Source organism: Antennarius striatus, chromosome 4 (genome assembly GCF_040054535.1).
Source record: "Antennarius striatus isolate MH-2024 chromosome 4, ASM4005453v1, whole genome shotgun sequence".
Lineage (NCBI taxonomy): Eukaryota > Metazoa > Chordata > Actinopteri > Lophiiformes > Antennariidae > Antennarius > Antennarius striatus.
Window position 1 is genome coordinate 969,507 of NC_090779.1, and position 19,169 is coordinate 988,675.

The window sequence follows — 19,169 nt, forward strand, 5'->3', positions numbered from 1 at the left end:
TGTTAATCACAGGACCCGGTCCCCGGGGGCCGCCACGGAGCCCCCACTGCTGACACACAATTAATGGACAGACATATGGAGTCAATTTGGCTGAGGGCCCTCTGAGACACACACACACACACACACACACACACACACACACACACACACACACACACACACACACACACACACACACACACACACACACACACACACACACACACACACACACAGGAGCAGCTCCCTTTAAATCAGCTCCTTCATTCAAAGACTGAATCCATGTCAACATTAATATAGTTAATATAACACTGATCAGTGTTAATATAACACTGATCAGTGTTAATATAACACTGATCAGTGTTATATTAACACTGATCAGTGTTATATTAACATTAATCACTTCAAATCACTTATGATTTATGATTAGATGATGTTTTTCTTTTTTTGTGAGAATTATGGTTACAGTTGAAATGACTGCGTGTTAAGGTTAGGGTCATTATATGACTAATTAATAATGATATTAATTAGTTATGTTATTATTCTCGTAAACTCTTTGATACAGGAAATGTCTCGACTCAAGTGTAATATAACTAAATGTAACTACTCCTTAATGTAACTAATAAATGTAACTAAATGTAACTCAGTGTAATGTAACTAAATGTAACTACTCCTTAATGTAACTAATAAATGTAACTAAATGTAACTCAGTGTAATGTAACTAAATGTAACTACTCCTTAATGTAACTAATAAATGTAACTAAATGTAACTCAGTGTAATGTAACTAAATGTAACTACTCCTTAATGTAACTAATAAATGTAACTAAATGTAACTCAGTGTAATGTAACTAAATGTAACTACTCCTTAATGTAACTAATAAATGTAACTAAATGTAACTCAGTGTAATGTAACTAAATGTAACTACTCCTTAATGTAACTAATAAATGTAACTAAATGTAACTCAGTGTAATGAAACTAAATGTAACTACTCCTTAATGTAACTAATAAATGTAACTAAATGTAACTCAGTGTAATGTAACTAAATGTAACTACTCCTTAATGTAACTAATAAATGTAACTAAATGTAACTCAGTGTAATGTAACTAAATGTAACTACTCCTTAATGTAACTAATAAATGTAACTAAATGTAACTCAGTGTAATGTAACTAAATGTAACTACTCCTTAATGTAACTAATAAATGTAACTAAATGTAACTCAGTGTAATGTAACTAAATGTAACTACTCCTTAATGTAACTAATAAATGTAACTAAATGTAACTACTCCTTAATGTAACTAATAAATGTAACTAAATGTAACTCAGTGTAATGTAACTAAATGTAACTACTCCTTAATGTAACTAATAAATGTAACTAAATGTAACTCAGTGTAATGTAACTAAATGTAACTACTCCTTAATGTAACTAATAAATGTAACTAAATGTAACTCAGTGTAATGTAACTAAATGTAACTACTCCTTCATGTAACTAATAAATGTAACTAAATGTAACTCAGTGTAATGTAACTAAATGTAACTACTCCTTAATGTAACTAATAAATGTAACTAAATGTAACTCAGTGTAATGTAACTAAATGTAACTACTCCTTAATGTAACTAATAAATGTAACTAAATGTAACTCAGTGTAATGTAACTAAATGTAACTACTCCTTAATGTAACTAATAAATGTAACTAAATGTAACTCAGTGTAATGTAACTAAATGTAACTACTCCTTAATGTTAAATAACTGAATTTCTGACTGATTCTAGTTCCAAACATTACAGTTAGACAGAAAAAACATGTTTGTTTGTTTCTCTGTTCTAACATAAATCCTTTTCATTTGTCAGGTTATTAAACCCACAGAACTCCATCAATCAAGGATCAAACTATCAATCAATAAAGAAAAATAACATCAGACACAAGTTAGGACATTAACTTAGTTCACAACGTTTGTGGTCTGAATTACTGCATTGTGGGAAATGTAGTTTTGGTCAAAGAACACACTTGTCCTATTTATTTTTAGACACTCTGATCTTTTTTGCTCTCGTGTGATACATCAAATGATGTGGAGGGCCACATGTGGCCCCCGGGCCTTGAGTTTGATCTACAGGCTACATGTGTTTGCTCAGTGTTGTGTTCAGGGACAGTAAGACGTTTTGAGAGTGCAGTAAAGTCAAGAATAAAAAAAAAAAGCAGAAGTTTGAGTGAAATAGTTTCTGTGTAACCAGTTTAGGTTTAACTGAATGTGAAAGTAAGTTTTCATGTTTGTGCTTCTCCGTAGATTCACTCCTGTTGATCTTCTGAGATCTGTGTTCTATTCTGAGATAGAGATAGATGATCAGGTTGATCACCTAATCAATACATGTTTGAGTTTGTTGTCAGAGTTACTACTAAATGTGACATGTGCTTTCAGCAGACAGTAAATCAATCTAGTTACTCATCTGACGAAAACAACCCATCCAACAGAAAACCCAGTCAGACGTGTGCATTGAAACATTAATGATTGATGTCATGACCCCCAGTTGATGTAAGAAAGCATCAAATCTTTATAGTGTTGTTCTGGTCTGACTGACGACTCAGCGCCTCATGCATTCACCCTCTCACACTGACGTTCACTCGGCGGTGACAGCAGTGGAAACCATTCACACACATTCACACACCAGTAACAGCTGCTGGGACCAGTTTGGACCTCATGGGATCCTTCAAAACAAACGTCTTATTTAAATGTTAATGTTCATCTCCAGAACATTTTCTGGTTTTTCACTCAGTCTTCATTTCTCTTCTTGACTCCACTGCTCCTCTAACGCCGTAAGGTTCTCCTCCTGCCTTCATAGCTAACGCCGTAAGGTTCTCCTCCTGCCTTCATAGCTAACGCTGTAAGGTTCTCCTCCTGCCTTCATAGCTAACGCTGTAAGGTTCTCCTCCTGCCTTCATAGCTAACGCTGTAAGGTCCTCCTCCTGCCTTCATAGCTAACGCCGTAAGGTTCTCCTCCTGCCTTCATAGCTAACGCCGTAAGGTTCTCCTCCTGCCTTCATAGCTAACGCCGTAAGGTTCTCCTCCTGCCTTCATAGCTAACGCTGTAAGGTTCTCCTCCTGCCTTCATAGCTAACGCCGTAAGGTTCTCCTCCTGCCTTCATAGCTAACACTGTAAGGTTCTCCTCCTGCCTTCATAGCTAACGCTGTAAGGTTCTCCTCCTGCCTTCATAGCTAACGCCGTAAGGTTCTCCTCCTGCCTTCATAGCTAACGCTGTAAGGTCCTCCTCCTGCCTTCATAGCTAACGCCGTAAGGTTCTCCTCCTGCCTTCATAGCTAACGCCGTAAGGTTCTCCTCCTGCCTTCATAGCTAACGCCGTAAGGTCCTCCTCCTGCCTTCATAGCTAACGCCGTAAGGTTCTCCTCCTGCCTTCATAGCTAACGCAGTAAGGTCCTCCTCCTGCCTTCATAGCTAACGCCGTAAGGTTCTCCTCCTGCCTTCATAGCTAACGCTGTAAGGTTCTCCTCCTGCCTTCATAGCTAACGCCGTAAGGTCCTCCTCCTGCCTTCATAGCTAACGCCGTAAGGTTCTCCTCCTGCCTTCATAGCTAACGCTGTAAGGTCCTCCTCCTGCCTTCATAGCTAACGCCGTAAGGTTCTCCTCCTGCCTTCATAGCTAACGCCGTAAGGTTCTCCTCCTGCCTTCATAGCTAACGCCGTAAGGTTCTCCTCCTGCCTTCATAGCTAACGCCGTAAGGTTCTCCTCCTGCCTTCATAGCTAACGCTGTAAGGTCCTCCTCCTGCCTTCATAGCTAACGCCGTAAGGTTCTCCTCCTGCCTTCATAGCTAACGCTGTAAGGTCCTCCTCCTGCCTTCATAGCTAACGCCGTAAGGTTCTCCTCCTGCCTTCATAGCTAACGCCGTAAGGTTCTCCTCCTGCCTTCATAGCTAACGCTGTAAGGTCCTCCTCCTGCCTTCATAGCTAACGCCGTAAGGTTCTCCTCCTGCCTTCATAGCTAACGCCGTAAGGTTCTCCTCCTGCCTTCATAGCTAACGCTGTAAGGTTCTCCTCCTGCCTTCATAGCTAACGCCGTAAGGTTCTCCTCCTGCCTTCATAGCTAACGCCGTAAGGTTCTCCTCCTGCCTTCATAGCTAACGCCGTAAGGTTCTCCTCCTGCCTTCATAGCTAACGCCGTAAGGTTCTCCTCCTGCCTTCATAGCTAACGCCGTAAGGTTCTCCTCCTGCCTTCATAGCTAACGCCGTAAGGTCCTCCTCCTGCCTTCATAGCTAACGCTGTAAGGTCCTCCTCCTGCCTTCATAGCTAACGCCGTAAGGTTCTCCTCCTGCCTTCATAGCTAACGCTGTAAGGTTCTCCTCCTGCCTTCATAGCTAAGCTGTAAGGTTCTCCTCCTGCCTTCATAGCTAACGCCGTAAGGTTCTCCTCCTGCCTTCATAGCTAACGCCGTAAGGTTCTCCTCCTGCCTTCATAGCTAACGCTGTAAGGTCCTCCTCCTGCCTTCATAGCTAACGCTGTAAGGTTCTCCTCCTGCCTTCATAGCTAACGCTGTAAGGTTCTCCTCCTGCCTTCATAGCTAACGCTGTAAGGTTCTCCTCCTGCCTTCATAGCTAACGCTGTAAGGTTCTCCTCCTGCCTTCATAGCTGACGCCGTAAGGTTCTCCTCCTGCCTTCATAGCTGACGCCGTAAGGTTCTCCTCCTGCCTTCATAGCTAACGCCGTAAGGTTCTCCTCCTGCCTTCATAGCTAACGCCGTAAGGTTCTCCTCCTGCCTTCATAGCTAACGCCGTAAGGTTCTCCTCCTGCCTTCATAGCTAACGCCGTAAGGTTCTCCTCCTGCCTTCATAGCTGACGCCGTAAGGTTCTCCTCCTGCCTTCATAGCTAACGCCGTAAGGTTCTCCTCCTGCCTTCATAGCTAACGCCGTAAGGTCCTCCTCCTGCCTTCATAGCTAACGCCGTAAGGTTCTCCTCCTGCCTTCATAGCTAACGCTGTAAGGTTCTCCTCCTGCCTTCATAGCTAACGCTGTAAGGTTCTCCTCCTGCCTTCATAGCTAACGCTGTAAGGTTCTCCTCCTGCCTTCATAGCTGACGCCGTAAGGTTCTCCTCCTGCCTTCATAGCTAACGCCGTAAGGTTCTCCTCCTGCCTTCATAGCTAACGCCGTAAGGTCCTCCTCCTGCCTTCATAGCTAACGCCGTAAGGTTCTCCTCCTGCCTTCATAGCTGACGCAGTAAGGTTCTCCTCCTGCCTTCATAGCTAACGCCGTAAGGTTCTCCTCCTGCCTTCATAGCTAACGCCGTAAGGTTCTCCTCCTGCCTTCATAGCTAACGCCGTAAGGTTCTCCTCCTGCCTTCATAGCTAACGCCGTAAGGTTCTCCTCCTGCCTTCATAGCTAACGCCGTAAGGTCCTCCTCCTGCCTTCATAGCTAACGCCGTAAGGTTCTCCTCCTGCCTTCATAGCTAACGCTGTAAGGTTCTCCTCCTGCCTTCATAGCTAACGCCGTAAGGTTCTCCTCCTGCCTTCATAGCTAACGCCGAGGTGAGGGGTGATGGTGGTGAGGGGGTGAGAGGTGAGGGGGTGAGGGGGTGAGAGGTGAGGGGGTGATGGTGAGGGGTGAGAGGTGAGGGGGTGATGGTGGTGAGGGGGTGAGAGGTGAGGGGGTGAGGGGGTGAGAGGTGAGGGTGTGAGGTGGTGAGGGGGTGAGGGGTGAGGGGGTGATGGTGGTGAGGGGGTGAGAGGTGAGGGGTGATGGTGGTGAGGGGGTGAGAGGTGAGGGTGTGAGGTGGTGAGGGGGTGAGGGGTGAGGGGGTGATGGTGGTGGGGGGGTTAGAGGTGAGGGGGTGAGGTGGTGAGGGGGTGAGGGGTGAGGGGGTGAGAGGTGAGGGGTGATGGTGGTGAGGGGGTGAGAGGTGAGGGTGTGAGGTGGTGAGGGGGTGAGGGGTGAGGGGGTGATGGTGGTGGGGGGGTTAGAGGTGAGGGGGTGAGGTGGTGAGGGGGTGAGGGGGTGAGAGGTGAGGGGTGATGGTGGTGAGGGGGTGAGAGGTGAGGGTGTGAGGTGGTGAGGGGGTGAGGGGTGAGGGGGTGATGGTGGTGGGGGGGTTAGAGGTGAGGGGGTGAGGTGGTGAGGGGTGAGGGGGTGATGGTGGTGAGGGGGTGAGAGGTGAGGGGGTGAGAGGTGAGGGGTGATGGTGGTGAGGGGGTGAGAGGTGAGGGGGTGAGGTGGTGAGGGGGTGAGGGGGTGATGGTGGTGAGGGGGTGAGAGGTGAGGGGTGATGGTGGTGAGGGGGTGAGAGGTGAGGGGGTGAGGGGGTGATGGTGGTGAGGGGGTGAGAGGTGAGGGGTGATGGTGGTGAGGGGGTGAGAGGTGAGGGGGTGAGGGGGTGAGAGGTGAGGGGGTGATGGTGAGGGGTGAGAAGTGAGGGGGTGATGGTGGTGAGGGGGTGAGAGGTGAGGGGGTGATGGTGGTGACGGGTTGATGGTGAGGGGGTGATGGTGGTGAGGGGGTGAGAGGTGAGGGGGTGATGGTGGTGAGGGGGTGAGAGGTGAGGGGGTGATGGTGGTGGGGGGGTTAGAGGTGAGGGGGTGAGGTGGTGAGGGGGTGAGGGGTGAGGGGGTGAGAGGTGAGGGGGTGATGGTGGTGAGGGGGTGAGGGGTGAGGGGGTGATGGTGAGGGGGTGATGGTGAGGGGTGAGAGGTGAGGGGGTGATGGTGGTGAGAGGTGAGGGGGTGATGGTGAGGGGGTGATGGTGGTGAGGGGGTGAGAGGTGAGGGGGTGAGGGGTGAGGGGGTGAGAGGTGAGGGGGTGATGGTGGTGAGGGGGTGAGAGGTGAGGGGGTGAGGTGGTGAGGGGGTGAGGGGTGAGGGGGTGAGAGGTGAGGGGGTGAGGTGGTGAGGGGGTGATGGTGGTGAGGGGGTGATGGTGGTGAGGGGGTGATGGTGATGGTGAGGAGGCAGAGACACAGAGGGGGGTCCACACCCCTCCCTCAGACGGCGGTCGGACCCAGACGCTGTGACACACGGCGTGTTGGGATTGGTTCGTCTGGTGAGTGTCTCAGCCAATCAGAGCTCATGTCCAGTCGTTTTAACAACCAGGTGTGTCTCACCTGTAACATGGCATCAGTGTCTTCACTGGGGAGTTAGTATGTCCCTCAGTGGGGAGGAGGAGCAGGAGGGGGGCATCATGATAAACACAACACCCCCACCAACATGATGGATGTGACAACAGGAGACATGGAGGGTTGGGGGTTCTACTCCCTGAGAGTCGTTCTGTTCCAGTTGGGGGGTCAGAGCTCTGATCACTACTGGACCCCCCCGTGTCACCTCCTCCATCTGCTCCAGCTGCTCCATCAGCCCCCAGTTCAGCCCCCGTTCAGCCCCCGTTCAGCCCCAGTTCAGCCCCCGGTTCAGCCCCCAGTTCAGTCCTCTTCCTCCTCCTGTACCTGCAGCAGCCCCCCCATGTCGGCTGACTTCAGACTGGGGGCTGAACTGGTCAGGGCTGCGTCCCAACACTTATTTCTACTTAAAGGTGAATCTCAGGAGTTTGTATGTGGTTCCAAACAAGCGTGTCCCTCCCCAGCGCTGTGGGGATTGGTGGGAGTCCTGGTCCTGTGTTACCCCTGAGTGTCTGGGTAGGGGGCAGCTTCCTGGGCAGGTGTGTTTCCATGGACAGAATCTGGACCAGGTCTGGGTCAGGTGGGGGCTGGGGGGTACCGCTGAAGAACACTGGATCCCAGAAGCTGTGCTGGTCCACCAACCAGGCAGGAGGTGACCGTCAAGAAGCACCAGGGGTTGAACAGCAGGAGCACATGTGGACGGTGGGAGAGGGTCGACCCCCCCACTGGAACAGGGACTCCATGGAGTACAGGAACAACATAGACGTAGACTATCCTGTTGATGTAGAGTCAGCCTGAACCAGGAACAGTGGCGTTGTGGACAGACAGACAGTCCTGTCATGTACGTCCCCAACACGCCCCCCCAGTTTGTTACGCTGTTAGAACAGATCAGGTTCGTTACATTACATCATCGATGGTTACAGACACGTAACTGGAGACACTCCCAACAGACAGATGTGTCAGGTGTTCACCACAAGTTCTGTTGGTACGGGGATCCTCCCCCAGGCAGGAAGGGTCTCTGACTTCCTTTTAGGAAATATGTCTGCATTATTTTACAGTGAGCAACACTGTAGATGAGATGTTTGGTTCCAGACAGAAAAGGAACCTTCTAGTAATTAATTCACAACTTTTCCTCTCGTCATGAATAAATCCTTGTTGATAATTTGTTCCACAGATCGATGAATTCACGAATGCAGATTATTGGAATAATTTTTAGGAAACAAGGAATATTTTAAAGGAATAAAATACAAACAGGACTGATGAGGAGACTCACTGCTTTGCATCATGGAGGCCACGCCCGTCTCCCAGCTGGTCTGGCTCCGGAAATCTGTGCAAACACACACCATCACCTTTAGTAGTGTTTTAATGTACAGCACACACACACACACACGCACACGCACACGCACACACACACACACACACACACACACACACACACACACACACACACACACACACACACACACACACACACACACACACCTTGTTTCATTATTCATTCAGCAGAGAAGAGAGAATGTAGCTTCTTGCTTCAACTGAAGAATGAGATGAGGTCTGGAGGTTTGGAGGTTTGGACAGAACGGAACAGAAAGGCCAGAAGTTCAACCCTTTGGTTCATGTGTTAGTACATGTTAACGTCCATAAACTTATGAGCACAGGTCTCGCTCCAGCTCTGGAGGCCAATCAGGACAGGTTCAGGTCCGACACAAGTCGGTTCAGGTCTGATTTAGAGGGTAAAGGAGATCTTGTAGACTGTCGTCTGTAACAGTAACAATTATAAAAAATACTAATAAATAAATGAAAACCACTTTCTGTACCACACCTTTCTAAAACAAATAGGAAAGCATTAAATATTTAGCGTCTCTTTCCGGGTCAGATGAAGTTTTGGGCCTCGTGGCTAAAACGCTGGGGATAAAGGAGATAAAAGAGAATTCAACGATATGTCCTGTGAAGTAATGGAACAAAGTGACCAACAAGAGGTAGAATGATGAAGAACAATCATGTTTGCTTTCACAGTAAGACATGTTCTGCTGCTCAGCTGTCTGGTTCTATTCTATAGGCCACAGAATAGAGAACACATTGATTAAATGTACAACATTTCTCTACGTCTCCATCCAGACCACTTGTTTTGGGTTCTTTACATATTTTAATTATTCTACTTATTTGAAGTACTCTTTCCAGCTTTCTATTTTATTTATTTTTTTGTATTTCTGATGCAGCGGGCCAAAGGGATTTGACAATTCATGATGTTACTGACATAAATGTTTTATTCTAGCACGAGTTCAGGTGTGGATCCAGCATTAGAATTTAAAGCGATCGATCTAAGACACTGAAAAATGTACCCAATTAAACTAAAAAAGTTTTGAAATATTTTACATCCCTTTTCTTGCAAATTAATATAAAATTAACAGAAAATGAATTTATCCATTTAAATTTAAAGATGTATTTCTCTGTGTCCTGGGTTTTTATTCACTTTTGCTGCATAAGCAACACACATTGTGTATTTAAATGTGTCACTGCAGGGCCACCAGTGTAGGATTTTAACATGAATCCCATCAAAATAAAGAAGAGATCAAGAAACTGGTGTGAAAAATAAATATTTGAAGTGTTGCTGTTGTCTTTACCAATCATCCTGCTGCTTCTGTTCAGAGAATAGAATATAGACTTCACTGAATAATTAACATTTTATCTGTTTTAGCATCTTCACATTTGTAATTTGTTTCATTTGTTTCTTTTCTATTTGTTAACCGAATTGATTATTAAATCCGACTGCAGAAATATCTTTAAGACATGAAAGATGTGTGATATTACCCAGGAGGGCTGCACGTTTACGAAAGTTGATCCCGATTTTATCTGAGCTGCATCTCCTGTCTTCATGTGGTATTATTATTATTATTATTACTATTATTATTATTATTACTATTATTATTATTACTATTATTATTATTACTATTATTATTATTATTATTATTATTATTATTATTATTATTATTATTATTATTACTATTATTATTATTATTATTATTATTATTATTATTATCATTATTATTATATAATCCATTTCTTATATATAGAAATGTAACATTTTTTCATCATCAGTTTTAATGTTAAAGCGTTTTCTGTTGAGTGGTTTTCCTCTTCGTCAGATGTTTAAAGGATGGAGGACGTGATGAAAGCATGTCAACAACCAAACAGTTTAAGAATGTCATTAATTAGACCTGATCCTGATATTCAGTCCGAGCCTAAAGGTCGGCCTACAGAAATGTGGATAAAGGCTGAGAGCAGCTGAAGTCTGTCTGAACACAAAGAGCCTCAGAACAAACCGGCCCGCCGGAGCGGCCGAGCGGCCGCGAAGGAGCTCCGCGCCTCCGGCTGTGAAAGGAGACAAAAGCCGGAGGAGAGAACCAGCGGCTCGGCGGAGCGGCTTTGAGGAGCCGCTGCCTCGTTAGCGGCGGCTCGTTAGAACACGGCCGCACAAAACCGCTGCGGGGAGCCCAGTGTGGGCAGAACAAGAGCCCCAAGGAGCCCTGGTGAACACTGGTGAAGACTAAAGGAGCACTAGTGAACACTGGTGTAGACTAAATGAACACTAGTGAACACTAGTGAAGACTAAATGAACACTAGTGAACACTAGTGAAGACTAAAGGAGCACTAGTGAACACTGGTGTAGACTAAATAAGCACTAGTGAACACTAGTGAAGACTAAATGAACACTAGTGAACACTAGTGAAGACTAAAGGAGCCCTGGTGAACACTGGTGTAGACTAAATAAGCACTAGTGAACACTCTGGTGAAGACAGAAGTCTCATTCAGCGCGTTGTTCACAGGATGTGGAGCTACAGCCAAACACACACAGGACGCTGCGCTCATTCAGACTGTTTACAAACACGGTAATCATTCAGCAACAACAACAACAACAACAATAACAATGACAAAAATGAAAAAAATGTCATTATTATTATTATTATTATTATTATTATTATTATTATTACTATTACTGTTGAATAAATAACAAATGTATTCATTATTAACAAGTAAAATAATAATACGAATTGAGTTATTTACAAAATTATTATTATTATTATTATTATTATTATAAGAGTAATAATAAACATTTAGTAAACAATGTTGCTTAAAGTAACAACAATAATAATTACAATAAACAATAAGCAGCCGAGTTAATAATATAAATAACAATAATAATAATAATAATAATAATAATAATAACAATAATAATAATAATAATAATAATAATAATGATAATGATAATAATAACAATAACAATAATAATAATAATAATAATAATAATAATAATAATAATAATAATAATAACAATAACAATAACAATAATAATAATAATAATAATCTTACAGTAAGTAATCTTACAGACATCGCGTCTGAGTTGAGGCTGACTTCCTTTCTCTTTACTCTGAACCGGATCCCGGACCCTGACCTGTGAATTTATTCCATCGGTCATTATTTTGTCCTAAAGCTTCACGGAGTCTTAACGGTTTCCTGATCGGACGGAGACGCGTCATAACGCGACATCGGATGACATGAAGGTTATTTTGAAGGGGCTTCACATGATCTCGTTTTTCGCATCAAAAAATAATCCAACAGCTGCGTGTGAGCCCGTGTGAGCAGATAGAACCTAAAGGCTCGGTCACTTCAGGAAGTGGTGTCTGTCAATTTTATTTTTTTCACTGCTTTTGTGGATTTTTTAACCCAAATCTAACGGCAGCATCCTGACCACCGCGAACCTTCACACACACACACACACACACACACACACACACACACACACACACACACACACACACACACACACACACACACACACACACACACACACACACACACACACACACACACACACACACACACACACACACACACACACACACACACACACACACACACACACATAATGAAACGGTACAAATTCACGTGTTGGCTGAATTTATTGTGATCTGATTAATCATGCAGTTAATTGACTCCGACCTAATTAAGATGTTAATTATCATCCGATTTAATGAGATCATCCATTAAAGCGGACTTCCCGGCACACACCGGCTGTGTGTTGGAACAGACCTCACAGACTCGGAATGGGACGCGGCCCCAGACCACCAGAGGTTTGAGCGCCCGAGTTTCACTCAGAAACATTTACTTTAGGAAAAACAAACAGTTTAAAAAGCAAGAAACTAACATATTTTATCTGATAATAATTATTAACGGCAGTGAAAATCAAAATGATGTATTAATATTGACAGTCAGTGAATTAAAGACGATTGAAGTTAATTAAATTGTTTTAAAGGAGGAGACAAACGAGTCCAGAACGTGTTTATATGTGAATAAAAACCGACTTTTTGTGTTTTATGAGGGCGTTCATTTGAAAGACGTGGAACGGTCTAACCTGCTTCATCCTAAACAAACAAACAAACAAACAAACAAACAAACAAACAAAGCACCAGTACCTGTGTGAACACAGCCTGGACGGGGACTCTCACTATTAACTCACTATGGAGGGAACCGTGGCTTCCCTCCGCTACACGCGTTCATCTCTGACACCCGGGGGTCCGGACATCATCATCATCATCATCATCATCATCATCATCATCATCATCATCATCATCATCATCATCATCATCATCATCATCATCATCATCATCATCCTCACGGAGACGCTCGGTAAGTTACGGTGCTGATGTCTGGACCTGATCCGGTCCGGTGACCGGGTCCGGCGACCGGGTCCGGAGACCGGGTCCGGTGACCGGGTCCGGTGACCGGGTCCGGTGACCGGGTCCGGTGACCGGGTCCGGTGACCGGGTCCGGTGACCGGACACACACCGACGGAACTAGTGCGTGTGAAAAGTTGAGGTCGTGAGTGTGAAACCTTGTCTGTCTCTCACTGTCTGTTCACTACAGACGTGAACAAAGTGTTTGGACACGAACACGAGTGATGCTGGAGGAGACGCTCAGTCACTGCATCCGGTCTGAGGGTGTCCAGTCCTGTCTGTCTGCAGAGGAGGTCTACCTGTCCTGTCTGTCTGCAGAGGAGGTCTACCTGTCCTGTCTGTCTGCAGAGGAGGTCTACCTGTCCTGTCTGTCTGCAGAGGAGGTCTAACTGTCCTGTCTGTCTGCAGAGGAGGTCTACCTGTCCTGTCTGTCTGCAGAGGAGGTCTACCTGTCCTGTCTGTCTGCAGAGGAGGTCTACCTGTCCTGTCTGTCTGCAGAGGAGGTCTAACCGTCCTGTCTGTCTGCAGAGGAGGTCTACCTGTCCTGTCTGTCTGCAGAGGAGGTCTAACTGTCCTGTCTGTCTCCTTCTCCGGTCGTCCTGTCCAATCATTTCTCTAGAAACTTCTGTCTGTCTCCACTCTGGAGATGTTCTTTCTGGTTCAGGAGCTCCTCTGGTCTAAACTAACTGATAACTTCACACTGCAGCTGATGGGGAGAGAGAGACAAAGAGAGACAGACAGGAACAGAGACAGAAAGAGAGAGAGACAGGGAGAGAGAGACGGGCTTACCTTTCTGTGGCATGCTGAAGAGAAACTTCTGGTTAGTTTAGTTTTCCAACAGCTCCTTTCTTCTATTCTTTCTTCCAATTAGTTTCTCCTTGACTGAGGAGACAAGAGCAGCGAGACGGAGCTGCTCCTCTGAGGAGGAGGCGGAGGAGGAGGAGGAAGAGGAGGGATAGTGGGAGGTCCAAGAGAGGATGGGAGAGGAGAGGAGAGGAAACAATGAAGGGTTTGAGTCAATGGTGAGAGCTGATTATGTGTGTGTGTGTGTGTGTGTGTGTGTGTGTGTGTGTGTGTGTGTGTGTGTGTGTGTGTGTGTGTATTTATGAGATAGATAGATAGATAGATAGATAGATAGATAGATAGATAGATAGATAGATAGATAGATAGATAGATAGATAGATAGATAGATAGATAGATAGATAGATAGATAGATTTTTTTCATTTTTTTTTCAGTTTTGTTTTTCCAACCTTGATTTTACCAGGAAAACCTTTGAGATTAAAAATCTCTTTAATAACACAGACATTTGGAAAATCGATTTATAACTCCATGAATTCCATATCATCAAAAATTAAAACGCCACAAATTTAGCACCATTTTTGTGTACAGGGACGTTATTATCAGATTTACATTAATGCTGTTATCACCCTGACATTAATACAGTTAGCAGCCTTCATAAATCCTGCTGCTACCTTTCATTACTGCAGTAATAAGCTAATAAAGCTGTTACCAGCTTTACATTATATACGGTAATACTGAGAACTATGTATTCATACATTATAAATATACATTAATACTCTTATTACATTATATTATTTGTTTTTATATTTGTTATTTTATATTAATTTGTTCATTCATTTCTCTAACCGCTGTGTGTGTTCTTGTATTACTGGTGTTAGAGATAACCTTCACACACTGGGAGAACACTCAAGTCTCTCCACCTCAACATGACCCGTGTTATCAGTGACATGTGATGTGACTCATGTCGATACCATCAAACGACTAGTTCACGTAAAAAGATCCTCTCTTGATTTGTTGTGTTCTTCTTATTTTTAACTACATCTGCTGAAGACAGAAAATATCTGAGAAAGTATTTATCATTAAAGAATGAGAACAACCAGTGATCAAGAGGCGGTAACAGTGATTGTTAAGTTAAAGCACAATTTAAAAAAAAATCATCCACCAATGAAGCTGTGTTACTCTGTTCTTAACCTTATATTATATATTATATATTATATAACGTTGGTTATATAAATAAATGCAACACAAGACATTTGTTCCAGAAGTGGACTTTTCTGTACGATCACCTGCCTCTGTGCAACTAACTGTAACGACGCACTAGTGACAGGATGTAGCTCACTGGTTAAGATCACCAGAAGTAGTGACCCGGAGGGAAACGTCCTCCTGAAGTCAACCCAGAGAAAGGCGTGCAACACATCCATGACTCCAGTGGAGTTTAAAACACGCGTGTGAGCCAACGGCAGCTGTGTGTGTGTGTGTGTGTGTGTGTGTGTGTGTGTGTGTGTGTGAGTGTGTGTGTGTTTAGCAGCCAACTGACACACAGCCACACAGTAAGGTTCATTCTCAGCCATAACAATGCGTTGATTAATCGATTCAAATCAAATCAATGAACATGCTTTATTGATTGATCAACTGTCACAACACGTGTTCTTACCCCCAGAGGAGTAACAGCCTGTCATGTAGTATGACCACAAAGATGGTCTCCCTTCTCCTCCCTTCTCCTCCCTTCTCCTCCCTGTTCTCCTGTTCTTCATGTTCTCCTGTTCTTCATGTTCTCCTGTGTACAAACCGCCCCTCAAGAAGAAACCAGCCGACCTCCAGTGGAGGATTTTACATGGTGCATCGGTTCCAATGCTTTATCTCTGTTTTTAACCCTGCGGTGTCCAGCCAGTGTCCCTCCTGTCCCCTTCAGGAGACAGTCTTTCATACTTTCAGTGGGTGTGGGAGACTTCAGTGCTCTTCACTCTTCTGACCAATGTTTTTAATTTGTTCAATGAAAACTTTAGTATCAGGAAATCCATCTACGGTTCTGGGTACAATAGATGGAATCAGAGAAAGTGGCAGCTTTTACATTTTATCTCTGGGGAGGCAAAACTCACAATTTATGTGTCCAGGAAGAGGAGAACTGAAAACAAGACTGTTCCAGAAGCAGCTCCTGTTTTCTGCTGTAACATCAGATGTCGCTTAAAACTAGAATCTGGTTTCTATAAAAGACCTGAATAACTTTTGGAACATCTGGTGTTACAAAAATGTCCTATGGACTGTAGTTGATGATCACCTCACTTTTGCAAACTTCCTGTTATAATGTACTGATTTTTAAATTGTATTCCCTTTCATTTATTGGTTTTTAGTGTTTTTGAGGCACTTTAGTTCTTTCATCTAATGTAAAATTGTAAAATGTTTGAATGTGATTAAAGTGTTTTTGCAAAAATCAAAAATCTCCTGTTCTTCATGTTCTTCTGTTCTCCTGTTCTTCCTGTTCTCCTGTCTCTCTCCCATTGGTTTTTGTGTGTTAGTTTGTTGGCGTCTCTCCAGTGTGCCTACCCCGTCCTCCAGCTCACTCCCACTTCATGCCTGACTCATCTAAATCTTGTAAATCTCTCTGTTTTCTGATCCTGAGTTGTGTTTCCTGTATCTTGCCTCCATATTTACCACTTGAGTTTTTGCAGTTCCCCGCTTTCTCCTGAGGATGGCGCTCTGGTTTTGAGTGGAGGGCTTGGCTCGCGGGCCATCCTCGATCATGATCCAGTGAAGTTTCCTGGTGTGGGATGAAATGACCTCTGTGTTAAACCTAGTGACCTCTGTTATGATCATTGACAGCATTAACTTCAGGGTTAAAGGTTGTGTATCTGAGCTGGAAAGGCAGAGCTCTTCCATGTTGGTCTAATTAAGAGATGCTGGCTCAACAAAATGCACTTCCAAATTTGGTGACTCATCCATCGTGGTGACGTTTGCATCTCACCTGTGGTGTCATTCTATGATGACTTTACCTAACCCCCCCACTCCAGATAGCGTCAGTCAGGGACTTTGAGGGAGGTGAGTGTTTCCTCTTTGTAGAACAGCTGTTTGGCTGCACAAGATTTGTGTGTTAGGGGTTTGACCTTTGGTTCATTTCATTCAGAGCAACTCTGTTAAAGGCATTACTACAATTGGCAGCTGTTAATTCTCATATTTCAGCCACTATTCTAATGACTTATCGTATCTCTGCCTGTCTGACAGTATGAAGCAGCAGAAGCACATGTACGACTTGATGCTCCTGACCCGACCACTAAATGCATGTCCTCCATTCTCTTTTACTCTTGTTAATGTCTTTGATTTGACGTCTGTAACAGGGCGACGTCGCTCCATCCCTGTTCCTGCACTGCATTTGGATAGTTTATACTTCTTCAATTCCAATGCTCCTGGACTCAGATCAACCACCACAGACTTTCATTCATTCCTTCATTTGTTTAATGCTTGTCAGAATAGTGTGGCTCTGTACTTGTAACATCTATTCCATGTTTTGTTCTCTGAATGACGATTCAGATAGATGAATTCCACACACCGACTGTAGCTGGAATGCTTCCTCCCAGGAACACACCTGATACCATTTTGGCTGCTTTCATAATATTCCTTGATTTGGACTGTATTGATACTCTGGGGTCTGCAGCTATTTAGTCTGTTCATGGTAGAAAACCCTTTCTCTTATTGTCCTTTATTGTGTGCGTCAAGTTTTCAGCCCATCCCAGTGTTCAGAGGTCGCTCTGCTTTCTCTTATTTCTTTTAGTGGCTTCACCTGTCTTTGACTTTTGATTTAAAATCCCTTCCTATCAGACGTTCATAACAATACACGAAACAATGGTTTCTCATCTGGAACAAACAATCATTAGTCACTCTACAGACACAACGACTGTTTCTCATGTGGCTGTTTTACATGGAGTATGTGTCTCTTTAATGTTACCTGATATTATGCTGCCATGACTACACATTGGTGTCAAAATAAGATTTCGGCAGTGAAAGGTATTAAAACTTGATTAAGGCATTAAGGACACCTCATTAGGATTCACACAGTCTGTTTCACAGTGTAAAACCTTTTCTCAGGTGGATTCATTTTCTTTTCTCCACCTTTTCTTTACTTGTTGTTGAGTCCATTTGCACATTGGAAAGCAATTTCCAAACTGTAAATTAAAACAATAAAAAAATGTATTAGTGTAGGTGCAAGCTGGAATTCTTGTTGTGTTTTCATTAATCATTACGTGATATAATCAAAAGGCACGGTAGTAATTGTGATTTCACTGACAATTAACAGTCCCAAAGAAACAATTAACAGTTTCTAAATATGGATGATTTAAATGATTACTGACAATGAGTTACGTGCCAACGATCGTCTCTTTGCACCGAGAGCACGAAGCCAGATGCAGAGTGAACTCAAGATTATTTTAATGGCAACAAAGTTTATCTATGGCAAAAATACTGAGTTCAATATCAGGTGTGATTTTGTTCCACTGGTACCTATACTATTGTTTTCACTGTCACGTTACTCAATTCAGTTCAGTTCAGATGTATTTGTGCAGCACCAGATCCTCACAGAGTTATCCCAACACACCTTCCAGGTAGAGCAAGGACAGACCTCCACGTACAGAACCCAGTGTGCCCCACATGACTAAGCACTTGGGTGGCAGAGGCAAAGAAACCGTTCTGTTGAACAGGCAGAAATCTTGAACAGAACCCAAGACTCTTAGTAGATGAACAGCTGCCTTGACCGATTGGGCAGAGAAAGAGAAAGTCAGCGACATAGAGATAAAAACTGAAAGTCCACTCTACACACACTGGTTAGTAGTTACATGCGTGTATATATAGTGTGTACAGGTGTGTGTAGAGTGGCGGGCAGGTTTTCATGGTGCGCCTCCAGTGAATAACTTGTAAAGGGGGACGGTGCCTTGCTCAAGGGTGCCTCAGCAGTGCTCGGGAGGTGAACTGACACCTTTCACTGTCAGTTCACACTCCAAATTTTTTTTGCCCGACACGGGTCTTGAACCGCCCCACTCCAAGACTTAGTGGACTGAGCTGCTGCCACCCCTAATAAATAATTACATAAATAAAAGAAAAAGATTGGAAGGCAGAGCGGCAATGGCAGAGAGGGAAAGACAGAAACGACACAGATCAGGAGGGACAGAAAGACAAGACAGAGACATCCGGAGCAGACAGGCCATGATGCAGGTATTAGTCTATCTGGTGGTTCATAAGGAAGCTGCTGAAGAAACTACCGACTAGAGAGCTGCTATAACAGAAGTACTGAAGTGTAGATGCTAACCTTCCTAATCTTAACAGTGATGATGACAGTTGGGCTGGGGACGTCCAGCGGGGACAGTCTCAGGTCCAGATCTGCTCCATGGACAGAAGGTCAGGCAGACTGAGAAACATTGAGAGACACTAGACGGAAAGACAGCAACCGCAGGGGGGGAACAGCAGTTAACCTAGAACACCGTCAGGTGATTTTCACCCACACAATTCTTGTCATGGGATTTTCGTTGTGTTGCTGGTGTCTGAGTTGCAAGAGTCTTGG

The 19,169-nt window shown here is 44.1% G+C and overlaps 1 protein-coding gene across 1 annotated transcript in view; it reads right to left on the bottom strand.

Moving 5' to 3' along the window:
- Window positions 1-13,624, bottom strand: part of LOC137594190 (paired box protein Pax-6-like) — a 29,293-nt gene extending 15,669 nt beyond the window's left edge. Inside the window, exons 1-2 of the mRNA XM_068313517.1 lie at window positions 13,612-13,624; window positions 8,361-8,414 (exon numbers count right to left, since the gene is read on the bottom strand). Coding sequence (XP_068169618.1) covers window positions 8,361-8,414; window positions 13,612-13,624 — 67 coding nt within the window. The remainder of the gene's footprint in view (window positions 1-8,360; window positions 8,415-13,611) is intronic.
- Between the last annotated feature and the right edge of the window lie 5,545 nt (window positions 13,625-19,169).